Genomic DNA, 19313 nt, shown 5'->3' with positions numbered 1-19313 from the left:
ATCCAAATTTACAATGTCAAGATAGCCAAGAAAAGCACATGCAGACAAAAAATGGTTAAAAGACAATATGTTGTATTGTATTGCATTGCATTGCATTGCACTGCATTGCATTGCATTGCATAATATATTATATCAAAATACACTAACGGGCTTGCTTAGGCCACAAATATGCCACAAGGAGAAATTGAACTTAGCAATCTGAATAAACTTTGAAATAGCAGTATAAAATACAAATAAAACACAGACACACATGCACACACATATATATCATATAGATGCACATGCATATACACATGCACATTTGAAAATAAAATTATCCAAAAGGGATGTAAGAATTATAACTTCTCTTACAGAGCTCTGTCAAATAAGAGAAAAATATAATATCTGACATGGCATGTACATCCTAATACCAATGGTTAATCCTGAGCCATTTCTGGCTATCCACACTCAGGTTCAACTACAGGGACTAGTCCAGGTTGTCGCCAGAATCAATAATGACTCAGTGTGCATGCACAGACACACACACATACTGAAAAGTGGACTGGTCCAACAGAATTGTGAATTAGTTTCAGCTAATAAATAAAACTGTGCTTGACTTACAACCATTCATTTAGCAACTGTTTGAAGTTACATCAACAATGAAAGTGACTTATGACTGTTTTTTCACATTTATGACCACTGCAGCTTCCCTATGGTCACATGATCAAAATTTGGATGATGGTTATAATGTCCCGGGGTCATGTGATCATCTTTTGTGTCCTTCTGACAAACAAAGTCAACGGCGAAGCCAAATTCACTTAACAGCTATGTTGCTAACTTAACAATTGGAATGATTTTAGAAAATGCAGCTGTGTAAACAAAGTGAGAGTAACAAAGCTGAAGCAATGAATACTTCACAAAAGGAAACATATGATAAGCGACAACGATTTCAAAGGATAATGATTTTAAATTACTTAGAAATCCAGAATAACTTCAAGAGCATGAATCAACTTATTTCCAACTTAATTTCACTCCAAGCAATTTCCCAGGGAAATACAGTAGAGATGACTGAACAAAATTCTGAGGATAAGACTTAAAGATGGAACCGTATAAAATGATCACTTCACAAAAGGAAACATACGATAAGCGGCAAAAATTTCAAAGGACAATGACTTTAAACTACAAGGAAATGCAGAATAACCTTGAGAGCAGGAATCAATTTTTTTCCAACTTAATTTCACTCCAAGAAATTTCCCAGGAAAATACAGTAGAGATGACTGAACAAAATTCTGAGGATAAGACTTAAAGATGGAACCGTATAAAATGATCACTTCACAAAAGTAAACATGTGATAAGCGGCAAAAATTTCAAAGGACAATGACTTTAAACTACAAGGAAATGCAGAATAACCTTGAGAACATGAATCAATTTTTTTCCAACTTAATTTCACTCCAAGCAATTTCCCAGGAAAATACAGTAGAGATGACTGAACAAAATTCTGAGGATAAGACTTAAAGATGGAACTGTATAAAATGATCACTTCACAAAAGTAAACATATGATAAGCGGCAAAAATTTCAAAGGACAATGACTTTAAACTACAAGGAAATGCAGAATCACCTTGAGAGCATGAATCAACTTATTTTCAGCTTAATTTCACTCCAAGAAATTTCCCAGAAAAATACAGTAGAGATGACTAAACATAATTCTGAGGATAGAGACTTGAAGATGGAACCATATAAAATAAAAAATTATGATTTAATCCAAATGGGAAATATTTCAACACGTCTAAGCAACTTTGAAGATAAGGAAAAGAATGAGAAAAAATCCCTTACAGGGAAACAAATGATGCAGCAAAACAAATTGATTAAGAAAGGCAACGGCCAGAGAAAAAAGACTAAAATGGAAATTCAGAAAATAGAAGATGGAGCTTATCAGAAAGAATACTTTAAAAAGAAACATTTGTTTGAATATGGCTAAAGAAATGGAAAAACTTTGAAATATACTACTCTTAGAGGGATGAATTTTTCCCCCTTAACTAATATGTTTTTTTTTCCTTCTGAAAAAAGTTGAAATGATTTAAACAAAAGCAAATGTTTTAGTTATTTAAATGTGACGATAAGAAAAGCATAAAAAATGTGCTTTGAATGAGAGTTAAAGGATTAGATGATTAGAACTATTGAATGGAATGCTTAAAGTTTAAATAGATTAAATACATTCTTAGATATGGTAAAAAAGAATAAGAAATTGAGGGAATAAATATATATTAAATTAGGAGGGATACATATTTTAAGTTATATGTTATTTTTTGTATCTCAGTGCTCTTGTCTCTTTTTCTTGTTTCCCTTTTCTTTCTTTTTCTTTTTTTCTTCTTTTTTGTCTTTCTCTTTTCTTTTCTTTTCTCTTTCTACTTTTTTACTTATTAAGAAATATAAAACCATGAGAGGGTCTACAAGGAAAAAACAGAATTAAATCCACCAATGTAAATATAGTTAAATGTTGAAAAGATTGTCACTTGTAAGCATATTTAGAATTTGGGGGGAGAAATAAGCTGAAATAAACATGGTAACAGGATTTACGATAAGGCAACTAAAATGACAAATAGAATTATCGAAACTATATACTTAACTGTTGTTAATTAAGAAGTAACCCCACACACCCCCCAAAAAAACAATTGCAATGATTTTACTCAACAATTGTGGCATGAAAGATCATAAAATGTGGCAAACCTCACTTAACTGTCATCCTTAGCAACAGAAATGTTGGACTTAGTTGCCTAATTCCCCTTATGAATCAATCCAAATTTATGGACATCAATATTTTCACCACGATTCTCAAACTGGTGTGCAACTGGTGACAATGAACCAATGGCTGAATCACACCAGTCATAATAAAAATGGTAATATGATGCTGAAATTCATAAAATGGCAATTATTCAGTTATCAGTTCCTTTTATTCTTTACTTCCCCACCACTCTCTTTTGGAAGACATTCGCCCTTTTCTCACACACCTGTTGACTTTATTTTCATTCATTCTCTTAAGAATTGCTATTTTCAGATGTACTTGCAACCCAAATGGTAACAGTTTGTATTTCTTACATATATTTTGCATTCATAATTAAACCTACACTTTTCCCTGCATTTACCCATCAACTCCATTCTGTATGATCAGACTAAACTTCATTAAGATCTATTACATCCTTCCTACTCCCTTAGTTTCATAGACACAACAAATTCTTTTTTTTTTCATTTGTTGTTTTTTTACCATTTAGCCGTTCTTTTTCCAGATGGGCCCACAAATACTGAGTTCTATCATCCATCAGAGTTTGGTCAATCAAGGGTGTCAAACAACTTTCTTAATAATATAAAGTGTAGGGTAAGGACAGTATTAATCAGTCTGGCTTTTTCTGGCCAGCATATCACAACCACAACTGAATTCCAGTTTTATCTGAGGTAAGCTAGCACCTAGAATTAATGGACTCCCTTGCAAGTCCCCCTACTGTTGTCTGTATTCCAGCTCAGCGTTACATGTAGCATGCTAACACCACGCTCAGAATGCATGACGTGTAAGGAAGGTCCTAAAATTCATAAGCGTTTGTTTTCATTGGCTTCTTCTCACATCTACATTTTGAAAAACATCTCTTTACTTTATGTCTTTCCAAATTACAGTTGTGTTTATTCACATTTTTCTTAAGCTGCACGGCTAAAACATCCTAAATGAGCAGATGGTTGTTATTCTTGTGGCATTTTTGCCCTTTTCTCTGCTCTAAAAAATACATGTATGTATGCTCATAGACATCTGGTGAGCAGCGTATAGTGCTTAAATTGTAAAATAAAATCTTCAGGTCTGGGTCTGACAATCACAGCTGGCCCTCTAATGACAGACAGCATCTGAACAGAAAATACACACTTTTCTCGCAGGCTGAATTCTAGCATCTAGATGCAATCAAATCTTTCAACACCTTCATTCCCAGAAATGAAAAATGTTTTCTTCCTTTAAAACTGACATTAATTCTCCTTCAGCCTCTGTTTAATTCCAAGAAAAAGAAATTTCCAGGTAATTACTTCTTTACACTTACATTATTTTCTATAAGAATAGGAAAAAGTTTAATCAGGGAGTGTGTTAGAAAATTTTGATTTGTTTTATCTATGTGTTGCAAAGTAGTTATTTATCTCTGGATTAACTTTGAAAATGATTGTTAATATCAGCTCGTTTCATCCATGAATGAATGCAATAATTTGCCTTTAAAATTATACCACTTGAGTTTGGTTTTGGGTAGATGGTAATACTAAATTGGGGCAACTCCTGATTGGCAAACCAGTGGAATCAGATCGATACCATCTTCTTGCATTAATTTTGTATATTCTGATGGATGCTTTTCCCCCATTCATTTGCAGATTTCCAGATCAGAATAACTCCATATTTTATATTTTCCAACATCGATGATCTCCACTTTAATATGTAAGCCTAAAAAGTGTTTTTCTTCAATTTTATTTTTGTCTAATTTTAATTTTGTCTGTTTAATTTTAATTATTTTGATTTTATTTATTTTTTTCTATACCTTGTAAGATAAGTTCAGTTAGCAGCACCACTGTAAAACGCTGCCTCTCACTACAAGCCCTCAGAAGCAGTTCATTGATTGATGGATTGATCATGACTGATGGGTATCCAAAGTTGCTGAGAAATCCAGTGGGATAAGAAGAGAAGCACTATCCAATAACAATTTTTAATACAGATCATCCACAAGAATGATCAGTGTGGGTTTGGTACTAAAAAGAGTCCAGATAATAATCCAGCCCAATAGTTTTCTTTTTAATTACAAGTCTAGCACCTTCTTAATACCTAAAAGAGGAAGGCTGGAGATGAGCCAACAATAATCTAAGATTACTCAGTCAAAGGATGACTTCTTCAGGAATTTATTTTCTATTTGCCAAGAATGGAAGCAGCAAATTATACAAAGGATAAGTGACATTAAAGAAATACAACATGGTAACACAGATACAAACAAAGGGGAATCAAATGATGGAGATATTAGCCTATTACCTCTCTTCACGGTTCTGCCCAACACATACACGGCCTCCATGGCGAGGGCTTGGGTTATTGCAGGAACGTTGACGTACTTGAAAGCCTATTCCACAAGAAGTGCTGCAAGGAGACCAAGATGACCATGGAGTCCACCCTCCATTTCTGTAAGAACAATAGATCATGCTCAGTAATTTCTAGGTGTGCATGTTGCTAAGTAGCGAGTTCTTTGGCACAGGAATGAAGGCAAGGTAACTGAGTACAGGGAAACTCATAGTTTATTTCGTGCAGAATCTGAACAGAACAAATGGCTGTAACTAGCCGCAATATATAGTCTAGCCCCTAGGTGGCAGCCAATAGGTTTGAAGCAACCATTGCTGCCTAGGGATAGCCAATTGTAGCGCTGGAGACTTGTAGTCTGGGTTGCTGGAGAGCCGTTAGCTGCTCCACCAACCCACGTGGTATTACTAATGAGCCCAGTACATAACACATGTCCAAAGAGATAGTTGAGTTCCCCAGGGGGAAAAAGTCTCTGTAGGGTACCCGGAGCAAGAACAATGATGATCAACAAAAGAATTAAATATGTATCAGCTCCCACCAAAAGTTTGCTTTGTGACAATCTTCTATGGATTCTGGGGTGTGTGTGTGTGTGTGTGTGTGTGTGTGTGTGTGTATGGGAGAGTGAATGTCTGAGGGGGGGAAAGTGAAATTTTTAACTGCTGTATCTCCCCGACACACTGCTTCAAGGTCACCAAGCTGGAAGAAGAACGCAGCTGCATACTTGAAGTGACCATTCTGGAAACATCTTGCTTCAACCTTACTGGACATGGGTGTGTGTGTGTGGGGGGGGGGGGTTTCAGCAATGGGAAGCACTTAAGGGAGGGGAAAGTTGAATTTAGGGATTCTTAGTTCTGGCTATGCAGTACTGCAAAACACTTGACTTCTAATAAAACCATACCTTTCTCAACAAATGGAGCCAAGGATTGTTTCTGTTTAGAGGTTTAAGTGGAGGCAGATCTGACAATATTCTTTAACCCAGGAATCCCCAACTAACGGGCCACAGCTTGTTTCAAACTGGGCCGCATGAGTGGCAGGCAAGTGCTCGCATGCAAAGCTCTACTCACACGAGTGGCGGGCTTCAGCAGAGGGCACTTGTGTTTGTGCATGAAGGTCCACTCCCGTGAGTGAAAGGCACTCCATTTGTGTAAATGCAGCTGCGTGTGTGAGCACTCTCCCACCCACGAGTGGAGCTTCACACATGAGCGCAAGCGTCCTCCACTCCCAACCAAAGCAGCATTCGAGTGGGTGTAGGGTGCACATGGCCACACCTTGCACCAATGGAGTTGTGCGCATGTACCTGCACCTACCAATCACATACACACCCTCCTGCATTGGGCCAGGCTGCCAAGGTGGAAAGGTTGGGGACCGCTGCTTTAATCAACTCTAGAAATCTCATCACAATGCCCAAGCAGCTTTAAAAAACAGCCAATCTAATATTGTCTTAATTACATGTTTACGTGATTAGATCCTCTGTTTTTTCAGAAGATCCAATTTTTCCCAGTTGAAAAATTCTTTGGAGCAGGGGTGTCAAGCCCAATAGCATCACAGGCTGTATGGTGACCTATCAGGAGTTTTTGCCTTTGTGGCACTGGGATGGGCATGGCCTGCGTGGGCAGGATGCAGCCTGCTTTAAAGGAAAGAGTTTTCATGATTAAGGGAAGCCTAGAACTCACAACCTCCTGCTTTCTAGGCCAGCACTTTAATAATTTTAATATATTTACTGGTATAAGGCTCCTTTGAGTGCTTATATAGCAGAGTGGTGTGTGTGTGTGTGTGTGTGTGTATGTTTAGTTTGGGGTCTAGAACTGACTGTTAATCCAGAAAAGGCAGAATCTGAATATAACTGTAAAGTAAGACTGGATCAAATTGGTTGCAAGATCTATATTTTATCCTGCACTAAAAGTGGGAATTGAAGCATTTTTGTGCTTACTGTTACATTTGGAACACTTGTAATTGGCACACTTTATCACCAGCTGCAACTAAAATTACTTGTTGTCAAACGTACAATGCATGTAATATATTGCGTTACACTGGCTTACCTTAAACATATAAAATCTGAAGTGGCTCTATTGTCAACAATGATCAGGATTTATGAGTACTTTCCCAACAATTCAATATTACAATGTTTATTTTACTTTTTACATACCTAGAGCAGTTAACAATCTCAATACTTGACCCTTCACACTGGCGACCCCCACATTTTGGAACTGGATTGTCACATAAACGTGTTTTACAGAGGCAAATGCCTACACTTGATCCATCTACATGTGTACAAGGCTTCCACTCTGACCAGGAACCAAAATGGCCATCCACAGTCAAATTCCTCTTCTGGAAACCAAAGGAGAAAAGAATAAATTCCAGTGATCTTATTTAAGATAACAGATAGTCATTATATAAATAATTACAGGTCCAACTTACCTCACTGATCAAGAGCACCTTGTTTTGGGCAACTTTTCTTGGACAAGCACAGCCTAGCACAATTGTCCTTGCACTGATAATGTCAAACCTGGATAATTGTGAGAGGCTTAATGTATTGCTGATTGCAGCCAATACATACTCTTAAGATATGCAGGGGAGGCTCTTTTTGTATACATGTACAAACAACTGTACTATCGGTTATGTTCTAATTATGAATTAGCTCAGACTAATTTTAAATTGGTATTGTTAATTTATAAAGCTTTAAACATCTTATGACCAGGTTGTCTAAGGAACCATCTACTTTCATATGGACTTGCGCTGTCGGAGGGACCACCTCTCCCATTATGAATCAACCAACTGCAATGAGGGGTCCCTGGTGCTCTCTGAACCTGGTTGTTTGCTTGCAGATGTTTCATTGCCAAGGTAGGTAACACCATCAGTGCACTCATATTATGTAGTTTAGTTATGAAATGTCTCCATGAAAACCACCAAGCTCAGAGAGCACCAAAGATTCCATAGTTCAGCCCTCAGCTACATATATTCTCTTCTGTCAGTACCAACTGGTATGTTTAGAGCACCAGGACAGGGCCTTTTGATGGGGTTTCTCCTGCCAGAAAGCTTTGCTATCTGGTATGCAAAAAATGGCTTTCTCCTGTCTTGCTTCTAGCTCAGTGGTGGCGAACCTATGGCACACGTGCCAGAGGTGGCACTCAGAGCCCTCTCTGTGGGCACGCACGCCATCGCCCCAGCTCCACCACCCCATGTGGCCCCCTCCTCACCAGCAGCCCCCCCCAGAGGAGAGTTGCCCTGGGCACAGCCTGCACGGAGCAGCGCAGTCAAGGACATGGCAGCTAGGCAGCAAGGACAAGACTCTGCCCTCACACCCCATCACGTGCAGATGATGCTGCGGGGCGCGTACAGAGGGTGTGGCCACCATAACGCTGCTGGACTGCCTGGGCGATCTGGTGTGGTGGGCCATGGAGGTTGTGAGTTGCCCTGCGGGCAGGAGAGGTGGGGATGGGGCAGGGGCAAGGTGGTTTTGGGCACTCAGTCTCTAAAAGGTTCGCCATCACTGTTCTAGCTAATGAATGTTCTCAAGAACCTTCTCCCAGGATTTAAGAGAGTCGGCAAAAAGATATCTGTTTCATCAAGCTTTTAACTGTTAAATTGAATTTACAAGTGGTCCTCATTTAACAACCACTTATTCAGTGCCCGTCAAATATATGACAATACTGAATGAATGGTAGTTATGATGGGACATTGTACTTAGGGTTGTTGCAGCGTCCCTGCAGTTACATGATTGTTATCTGGGCACTTGGCACCTAGCTTGCAATTACAACATCGAAGAGTCCCTGTGTCACATAATTGCAAGTTGCAACATACTCTGCCAGCTCTTCACAAGCAAAGGCAAAGGGGAAATTGGCAGATGATGGGGTTCCTAAGAGGTCCTCACTTAACTTTGGTCCTCGCCCAAAGTTACCCAGCCAGCTTTTGTGACGAAGGGAAGCCTAGAACTCACAGTTTCCTGCTTTCTAGGCTGGTACTTTAACCATAATAATTTTAATGCATTATAAGGCTCCTTTGGGTGCTTATATAGCAGAGTGGTTTGTGTGTGTGTGTGTGTGTGTGTGTGTGTGTGTGTGTGTGTGTGTGTATGTTTAATAAGATTATTTATATGCAGAAAGACAGGTATAGTCATTACTTTCTTGAGGGGAAAACTCCTACATCAAGTTGCAGAATTAAAGAATGTAATATGTACACACACTGACAGAGAATTAAATGTTGTTTCCACACTTTTTAGCTAAGATTTAGCTAAGAGTGCAATGAGTAATGAACCAAAAGAAAAGAAAAAGAATTACAAACAGACCTTGCAACTGTCATGCTGCTGGTTGCCAAAACCACATGGCCTCGCCAGGTTTTCTTACATCTGCAGTTATAATCTGCAGTTATGAATACATGCTCAAATACTAAGTAAGTACTCTTGCTTAGTATTTGAGTTCGTAGCAGATATTGTTCCGTTTTTCATGTAGCCTGCTAAGATGTCTCCCACTGAGCATCTGGGCAAGGAAATTAAGCAAATTTGGTTAATTGATTATTTTTAGTTATTTTTTTCTGTTGTACATTTTTCAACCTTGGCCGTTTGTTATCTAGACTCCTGGTTTAATTTTATGGTTTTAATTTTTGTATGTTGCCCAATTATTGCTATGGGGGATGGGGGTGGCCATTTCTATCAAATAAACAAATAAATAAGCAAATATGCAAGTACTGTTTTTTGGGTATAACAACAAGGTGGAGCAAATATTTAGATTATACCAGTTCCTCCCAAATTTAGCTAAATACCCAAAATTGGGTAGAAGTAGTTTTCTTTGAGTAATAATAATAAACCCATTATCTTAACATAACAAAGACATTCTGGTAAGTGGTAAAAATGACTTTCTGATAAACAGTTTTGGGTAATGAAGGAAAAACGTTTGGGAAGTAATGGCTTACACAATCCCATCAATCCAGCAAGACCACGGGAAACTCCAAAGATTGTGCTTTTGCTTTCAGCTAACTATATTTTATATATTGTCTGCATGATGGTTGCTTTGAATGACTTGGTTTCACAACTTACAGTCCTTTCCCTTATACTATATAAGTTACTTATATTGTCTTGTAGAATCACCCAACCATTGTTAGGCCAGAATGAAAGTAATAAGGACACAGATTTCAGCATTGCAGGGAAGGGATGGTGATGAAATGAAGATGCTATAATTCACCAGTGAATAGAAGACTTCTAATCAAGAACTTTCTTTCAAATAAATTATGAGGTCAGATGACAAATCATGGTTAACTCAATTCAAAAGTGAATATTTCTGAAATCTTCCTAAATGAAAGGTGTACAAGTCTTTATGGCTCATTCTTATTATGTTAAATGTTGGTTTGATGTGACTTCAGAATAAGGCATATGTATTTGATGCATTTCTTCCAATTTTAATAATAAAAAACATATTTTCTGTTCATTTTCATATAATTTCTCATATTACAGTTCAGAAAAAAAATAATGGTAGCTGTTGTTGTTGTTGTTGTTGTTGTTAGTTGTGAAGTTGTGTCCGACCCATCGCGACCCCATGGACAACATTCCTCCAGGCCTTCCTGTCCTTTACCATCTTCTGGAGTCCATTTAGGCTCACGCCTACTGCTTCAGTGACTCCATCCAGCCACCTCATTCTCTGTCGTCCCCTTCTTCTCTTGTCCTCAACCTTTCCCAGCATTAGGCTCTTCTCTAGTGAGTCCTTCCTTCTCATTAGGTGGCCAAAGTATTTGAGTTTCAACTTCAGGATCTGGCTTTCTAAAGAGCACTCAGGGTTGATCTCCTCTAGGACTGACCGGTTTGATCGCCTTGCAGTCCAAGGGACTCGCAGGAGTCTTCTCCAGCACCACAGTTCAAAGGCCTCAATTCTTTGGCGCTTAGCCTTTCTTATGGTCCAAATTTCACAGCCATACATTGCAACTGGGAAGACCATAGCCTTGACTATACACACTTTTGTTGGCACGGTGATGTTTCTGCTTTTTAGTGTGCTGTCTAGATTTGCCATGGCTTTCCTCCCCAGGAGCAAGAGTCTTTTAATTTCTTGGCTGCAGTTCCCATCTACGGTGATCTTGGAGCCCAGGAAAATAAAATCTGTCACTACCTCTATTTCTTCCCCATCTATTTGCCAGGAATTGAGAGGGCCGGATGCCATGATCTTGGTTTTCTAAAATGTTTAGTTTCAACCCAACTTTTGCACTCTCCTTCTTCACTTGTAACAAGAGGCTCTTTAGTTACTCTTCACTTTCTGCCATTAGAGTGGTATCATCTGCGTATCTTAGGTTGTTGATATTTCTCCCGGCAATCTTAATTCCAACTTTTGATTCATCTAACCCTGCCTTTCTCATGATGCGCTCTGCATATAAGTTAAACAAGCAGGGTAACAGTATACAGCCTTGCCGGACTCCTTTCCCAATTTTGAACCAATCAGTGGTTCTGTGTCCAGTTCTCACTGTTGCTTCTTGACCTGCATATAGGTTTCTCAAGAGACAAATAAGATGGTCTGGTACTCCCATCTCTTTAAGAACTTGCCACAGTTTGTTGTGATCCACACAATCAAAGGCTTTAGCATAGTCAATGAAGCAGAAGTAGATGTTTTTCTGGAACTCCCTAGCTTTCTCCATGATCCAGCGTATGTTGGCAATTTGATCTCTAGTTCCGCTGCCTCTTCGAAATCCTGCCTGTACTTCTGGTAGTTCTCAATCTACATACTGCTGGAGTCTAGCTTGTAGGATTTTAAGCATAACTTTACTAGCATGAGAAATGAGTGCAATGGTGCAATAGTTTGAACATTCTTTGGCACTGCCTTTCTTTGGAATTGGAATGTAAACTGATCTTTTCCAATCCTGTGGCCACTGTTGAGTTTTCCAAATTTGCCGGCAAATTGAGTGTAGCACTTTTACTGCATCGTCTTTTAAGATTTTGAATAGCTCAGCTGGAATACTGTCACCTCCACTAGTTTTGTTGTTGCTCAGCTTTCCTAAGGCCCATTTCACTTCACATTCTAGGATGTCTGGCTCGAGGTCAATGACCACCTCATTGTGGTTATCAGGGACGTTAAGCTCGTTCTTGTATAGTTCTTCTGTGTAATTTTTCCACCTCTTCTTAATCTCTTCTGCCTCTGTTAGATCCCTGCCATTTTGGTCCTTTATCATGCTCATTTTTGCATGAAACGTTCCCTTCATCTCTCCAATTTTCTTGAAGAGATCTCTAGTCCTCCCTATTCTATTGTTTTCTTCTATTTCTTTGCACTGTTCATTTAAGAAGGCATTCTTATCTCTTCTAGCTCTTCTCTGGAATTCTGCATTCAATTGGGCGTATCTTTCTTTTTCTCCCTTGTCGTTCACTTCCCTCCTGTCCTCAGCTATTTGCAAAGCTTCCTCAGACAGCCATTTTGCTTTCTTGCATTTCTTTTTCTTTGGGATGGTTTTGCTACTTCTTGTACAATTTTGCGAACCTCCGTCCATAGTTCTTCAGGCACTCTGTCTATCAGATCTAATTTCTTAAATCTATTTGTCACCTGTACTGTATATTCGTCCGGGATATGATTTAGTTCATATCTGAGTGGCCTAGTGCTTTTCCCTGCTTTCTTCAGTTTAAGCCTAAATTTTGCAATGAAAAGCTCATGGCCTGAGCCACAGTCAGCTCCTGGTCTTGTTTTTACTGACTGTATAGAGCTTCTCCATCTTTGGCTGCAGAGCACATAGTCAATCTGATTTCTATGTTCACCGTCTGGTGATGTCCATGTGTAGAGCCATCTCTTGGGTTGTTGGAAAATAGTGTATGCTATGACCATCGTATTCTCTTGACAAAATTCTATCAACCTGTGCCCTGCTTCATTTTGTACTCCAAGGCCAAACTTGCCTGTTATTCCGGTTATCATTTGGCTTCCTACTTTAGCATTCCAATACCCCATGATGATAAGGACATCATTTTTTGGTGTTAGTTCTATAAGGTGCTGTAGGGCTTCGTAGAACTGGTCAATTTTATCACTGGTGGTTGGGGCATAGACTTGGACTACTGTGATATTGAATGATTTGCTTTGGATTCGAACTGAGATCATTCTGTCATTTTGGGGATTGTATCCCAGTATTGCTTTTCCTACTCTTTTATTGACTATGAAGGCTACTCCATTTCTTCTGAGCGATTCTTGCCCGCAGTAGTATACCTGATTGTCATCTGAATTAAATTCACCCATTCCTGTCCATTTTAGTTCGCTGATTCCTAAGATGTCGATGTTCAGTCTTGTCATCTCTTGTTTGACCACGTCCAGCTTTCCTTCATTCATGGATCTTACATTCTAGTTCCTATGGAGAAAAAATCTTTACAGCATCGGACTTTCCTTGCACCACCAGATACATCCACAGCTGAGCGTCCTTTCGGCTTTGGCCCAGTCACTTCATTCTTTCTGGCGCTACTACTGTAGTACTAGCCCTCTGCTCTTCCCCAGTAGCATATTGGATGCCTTCCAACCTGAGGGGCTCATCTTCCAGCATCATATCTTTTTTTCCTTTTGTTACTGTCCATGGGGTTTTCATGGCAAAGATACAGGAGTGGGTTGCCATTTCGTTCTCCAGTGGATCACGTTTTGTCAGAACTCTCTGCTATGACCTGCCCGTCTTGGGTGGCCCTGCATGGCATAGCTCATAGCTTCATTGAATTATGCAAGCCCCTTCGCCACAACAAGGCAGTAATCCATGAAGGAGAATGGTAGCTGAGCCAGAGTTAAAAGAATGATGAGATACATTTACTGCTAACCTATAGTATTTCCAAGAGAATAGCTAATCATAGTTAATCTTCCCGCTTAAAAAAACAACAACCCTACATTCTGCTACAGAAAATTAGCACATCAGAGATAAGGTTTGTAGCTAAATTTCCTGACACACTAAATTTCCACATAAAGGAAATAGTTACATGGAGCAAATGGTCATTATGCCCTGAAAGGCAGGCTAAAAATCTGTAAAATAAACCTGTAAGGACTTTAATGGGTAACATACCTTACAGCCCTTGGAGGATTATTGTATGGATTTTTCTCATCCACCATGACAAATTTTCAACATTTCAGAACAAATGCCTTTTTCACCTTTTCTCTGTATACAGATAATTTAGTTTGAAGGTTGCAGCTATTATCGTAATAGAGGGATTTTTTTTTCTACCCAGGAGTCACTGTGGCAGCTGAAGCTGCTGAATCGTGGCCACCCTGCAAGGAAGACGTATTGCCAGCTGCCTGCCATGCCAGCTGTCTCAAGGTAGAGACAGCCAGAGCCGTCAAATCATTCCAGTGGCAGAGCAACTGTGCTAGATGCCTACCATCTGCAGATATTATAATTGGGCATCCGAAAGTTGCTTTCTAGCTCCACCAGTCTTACTTTTGATTCTGTGGGGCTGAATTAGAACAGTTCCATTCTCGGTTTTGTCATTTGATTCCTATGTATAAATCAGAAAGAAATCCAGTGACCCAAGTGAAAACATCTTCAACATAGAGAGCCTGTGTAATGTACTGAAAGTGGTTTCCGTACATATTCTCTGTCCTGAAAACATGTGTGACAGAAATATATATATATATATATATATACCGGTGTATATATACATAGACACATTTCTGTCTTCCTTTGTCTTGGCAATATTACTATATGAAAAGCATCAGTCACTAGTACATTTTGTACTAAGTCACAAAATGAGCATATTCAAACAAACTCTGTAAAGGTCAATGTGGAAATCAAGAGAAGGGGGGAAATTATCTACAAATTCTTCAGACAGCTTTTAAGAATAAGTGTACCCACATCTAGGGCCATCTGTTGTAAGGGGGGAGTCTGCTCACTAAAACAAGAAAGTCCTTGTGAGTTTAAGGAAAGAACAAAACTTTGATGTGTGCATTAATAGCAAGAGAGATGTGTGTTATTTCTGCATTTCCTGAGCGCACCCCCTACCAAAAAATAAGATAGACTGACTCAATTGTCTATGGAACCATCATAGGTAAGCTGTAGAAGTTGAGACTTCTGCTCTTGTGGCAGTGATTTTGAAATATTCAATTCTGGAAAAAGGGAATGGATATCATGAGTTATCCCAATATATTGAGGAAACAATACCATTTTGTTCAATCCCACGAAATATGGGGTTTTCAACAAGTATGAATGGATCAAATAAATGCTTTGGCTGAATGAATTTGGGAACAACAGACACAAATGAAGAGTATTTAAGGCTTCTGAAAAGTAGCCAAGGCCAGATACCTCCAAAATTCTACTCTCTCTTCTTTTTAAGGTTTTATCTCAGAATATAGAATATTAACAACATTTATTGCCCTTCTTAAATTTTTGGGCAGAACTCCAAGCATCTGGCATTAATGTAATTAAAAAGGAACTAAAAATGTTTAGCTAACAGTATCAGAAGGAAATCTTGTTCCTAAACTCTTTGTGAAGTAGATCTTCAGCCCATCTCCTTTTCTAAAATTCTTTTGGCTTTCCGCTTCTTCCTTACTATCTGTTAGTTTTAACCTTTTATCTTTCTGTTTTATTTCATGCAAAGCTCTGCCTCTGGGACCTCTTTTCACGTAATTCAACCTCTTCCTTTTTTAAGAATACAAAAGTAATGTCAACCTGCATACTTAGAAAACTTACAAATGACAGCCTAGAACTGAAGACGGTAGATAGTTTTGATTCCTTGGTCCAAGGGAACAGATAAAGATGGACAATGTGACAGAGAAGTAAGGTGGAGATTAATTTTAGGATGGAAGGCAATAAAAAACATAGATAAGACCTATTTATTTATCTAGGTTATGGGTTTTTCAACAATAACAGCTTAAGGCACTCTTCTTTCCAGTGATAATGTATGGCTGTGAAAGCAGGACATGGAGAGAAAAAGGCAGACATCTTCAATTTATGGATCTGGACAGTACTACGTGTTGTGTAGTGAGTTTGTTGCACAGGAATGAAGACGAGGCGAGTGAGTTCAGCAATGGTCATGTTTATTTGCTTGCAGGATCTGAACTGAGGAACTGAGTTGCAGCCTGCAGCAATTTATAGGCTGGCCCCTAGGTGGCAGCCAATAGGTTTAAAGCAACCCACTGCCACCTAGGGGCAGCCAATAGCAGCACTGGAGACGGGGTGCCTGAGTTGCTGGGAGCCATTAGCTAGCTCCAGCTTACCACGTGGTGTTACAATTAAGCCCAATACATAACACCCCTCCCCTCTTAGAATGAACAAACATCATAGCAACAATAAGCGTGAAAATAACAAATTACCAGATTTAACAATAGTATTAATAGGTTCCATTAACAATACAATAAGACAGTTTAATGACATTATAGCTCCATCATTGTTTTAGTAGTTTCATACTCAACAATTATCACAAGTACATACAACATTATAGTTCCTTTATTTTACTATATAATCTGCTAAATAAGCAGGAGGATTGCGTGCCCTTGTGGTACGCCTCAGGGGTTCAGTCACTTTCTGGTCTACCAGCTTACCCACCGGGCTGGGCAGACCAGTGTCCTTTGATGCACTTGAGCCAGAAGGATTTGGTGCTCTCTGGCTGGCCTTTCCAGGTTGGCTCACCTCAGACTCAGACTGTTCAGCAGAGTTGGCACAGCAGTTGTGAAAGTCAGGTTGGCTTGCTCCATCAGGGGATCCATGTTGCACTTCCAGACTCCCCTCCTCTACGGCAAACTTCTCATTGCTTGTGCTGTGAGAGTCTTCAGCATCTATGCATGGGCTGACTTGGTTGCCAGTTTGGGGACCTTGGGAGGGACTTATGATGCAATACTCACTTAGTGGCTGTCCTGGAAACCGCTTTCTGGGTTGGTCAATGTGGCATCTGACAACTCGCCCTCCCTCCAGCCCTACTTCGTAAGAGAGGGGACCAGATGATTTAGTGATTGTTCCAGGAACCCACAGATTCCCATGCCCATAGTTTCTAGCCCACACCCCATCACCCACTTGCAGCCCCCTCGGGGGTTTTGGTCGAGAGGCTTCTGCTGCCACTCTATCTGGATGTAGCCTGTCCAGTTTCGTAATCAAGCGCCTCCCCCATCGTAGTTCTGCAGGGCTCTTCCCAGTGGCGGTGCAAGGCATGGAATGCTGGCAAAGTAAAAAATCTGCCAGTCTGTGATGCCAGTCTCCAGTTACTATGCGTTTAAGTGACTCCTTTGTGGTCCTTACCATACGTTCAGCTTGACCGTTACTGGACAGACGAAAGGGGGCAGACGTTGCATGTCTGATGAGGTTTGCCCTTAGGAAAGCCTGAAATTCAGCAGCAGTGAATTGAGCCCCATTGTCTGAAACTAAGACATCTGGCAGCCCACGTGTGGCAAAGAGTTTTCTCAGCACCTGGATGGTCCTAGCAGTAGTCATGTTTGCAACTGGGATTACTTCAAGCCATTTAGAATGGCTGTCTACCACTATGAGGAAGAGCTGTCCCTGAAAGGGCCCAGCAAAGTCTATGTGAATTCTAGACCAGGGAGTGTGCGTTTCCTCCCACCTGTGAACTGCAGCATGTGGCATTTCAGGCCTTGATTGCTGGCATGTATAACATCCATGCACCTGTGCCTCAATGGCCTTGTCTAGGCCTGGCCACCATAGGTAGCTTCTTGCTAAAGCTTTCATATGGACAATGCCTGGATGGCCTTAATGTAGTGACTGTAAAACTCTATCTCTCAGTGAAGTGGGAGCTATGGCCCTGTTTCCCTATAGGATACAACCCTTGTGAGCTGATAGCTCATGTCTTCTAACAAAATAACTCTGGAATTCAGAGCCTGGGCTTTTATCTAACCACCCTGTGTGCACCCATGGAAGCACTCTACCCATGGAAGCACTCAGTAGCTGTTTCTGCAGCTATGTCCCCTGCATGGAGGGGTAATTCTTGCAAATCCTGAATGGACAGGATTCTGGCTGCTGGGGCCGGATCTGGTTCAATTAGTGGCAGTGGCAGTCTGCTCAGGCCATCAGCATGGCCCATTTCTTTTTGCCGGGTTTGTGAACCAGTTTAAACGTGTAGGCTGATAGAAAAATAGACCATCTCAACATTCTTGGGGAAAGTATGTGGGGTGTTTGTTTGTCTGTTGTAAAGAGTCCCAGTAGTGGTTTGTGGTCTGTGAAGACCGTGAAGTCCCTGCCATATAAATAGTCATGGAATTTTTAAATTCCTGCTACAATGGCTAAGGCCTCTTTGTCAATTTGAGCGTAGTTACGCTCAGCAGAGGACAGTGTCCTTGAATAAAATGCAATAGGAACTTGTGTTCCATTCTTCTCTAAATGACTCAAGACTGCCCCCACCCCATAAGGGGATGCAACACATGCTAAACAGACTGGTTTAGACTCCCTAAAATGAGTGACAGTAGATTTAACCAACAAAAGTGCCTTTAGGTCTTGGAAACTTTTCTCGTGAATGCTGGTCCATTTCCATGAAGCTTTTTTATCTAAGAGCTCTGCCAATGCGGCCTTGTTAGGCAGAAACGCATGGTAGAAGTTGAGGAGGCCCAAGAATGCTTGTAGCTCTCCTTTTGATTTAGGGATAGGTGCCATTTGAATGGCCTTCACTTTGGACTCAGCTGGGTGAATGCCGTTAGTATCAATGCGAAATCCCAAAAATTCGGTTGAAGAAACCCCAATACTGCATTTACTCTTTTTTAATTTGAGGTCTGCTTCACGCAGCCTCTGGAGGACGGCTCTGAGCCTGCTGGCTAACACCTCTGTGGATTCCCCTGCAATAAGCACATCAACAAAATAAGGGCAAACACCCTGAATGCTTTTAAGTGTGCGTTCCATGATTCCCTGAAAAATGCCTGGTGCAACACTAACCCCAAATTGTAAACGCTTCACTTTAAAAGCCCCGCTGTGACTCACGATCGTCTGAGCAGCGACTGTGGCCTCATCAACCGGCAGTTGCTGATAGGCCTGTGCCAAATCTAACTTTGCGAAAATGGTGCCCCCTTGCAAAGATGCCAAGATGTGGTTCACCACTGAGACAGGGTATGTGTGTTGCTTAAGGGCTTTGTTAATTGTGCATTTGTAGTGTGCACATATTCTAATTTCTCCATTGGCCTTAAGTGGTGTTACTATAGGAGTTTCCCACTCCCCACCATCAACTGGTTGCAAAATGCCCTGTTCTACAAGCTTGTCTATTTCTGTGTCAATTTTATGTTTAAGGACAAAGGGAACCCTTCCAGGCTTAATCCTAATGGGGACCACGTTGGGGTCTAGCTTGAATGATATAGGCGGGCCTGTGTATGTTCCTAGGGCTGAATCAAATATGTCTGCAAATACGTC

The 19313-nt window shown here is 40.3% G+C and overlaps 1 protein-coding gene across 1 annotated transcript in view; it reads right to left on the bottom strand.

Annotated features, from left to right (window-relative positions):
• The window catches only part of SEMA5A (semaphorin 5A), a 199978-nt gene that overhangs the window by 32140 nt on the left and 148525 nt on the right, over positions 1-19313 (bottom strand). Inside the window, exons 13-14 of the mRNA XM_083360625.1 lie at positions 7207-7388; positions 5022-5165 (exon numbers count right to left, since the gene is read on the bottom strand). Coding sequence (XP_083216751.1) covers positions 5022-5165; positions 7207-7388 — 326 coding nt within the window. The remainder of the gene's footprint in view (positions 1-5021; positions 5166-7206; positions 7389-19313) is intronic.

Source organism: Vipera ursinii (genome assembly GCF_947247035.1).
Source record: "Vipera ursinii genome assembly, chromosome: 3".
Lineage (NCBI taxonomy): Eukaryota > Metazoa > Chordata > Lepidosauria > Squamata > Viperidae > Vipera > Vipera ursinii.
This window is presented reverse-complemented; position numbering and strand designations above follow the sequence as displayed.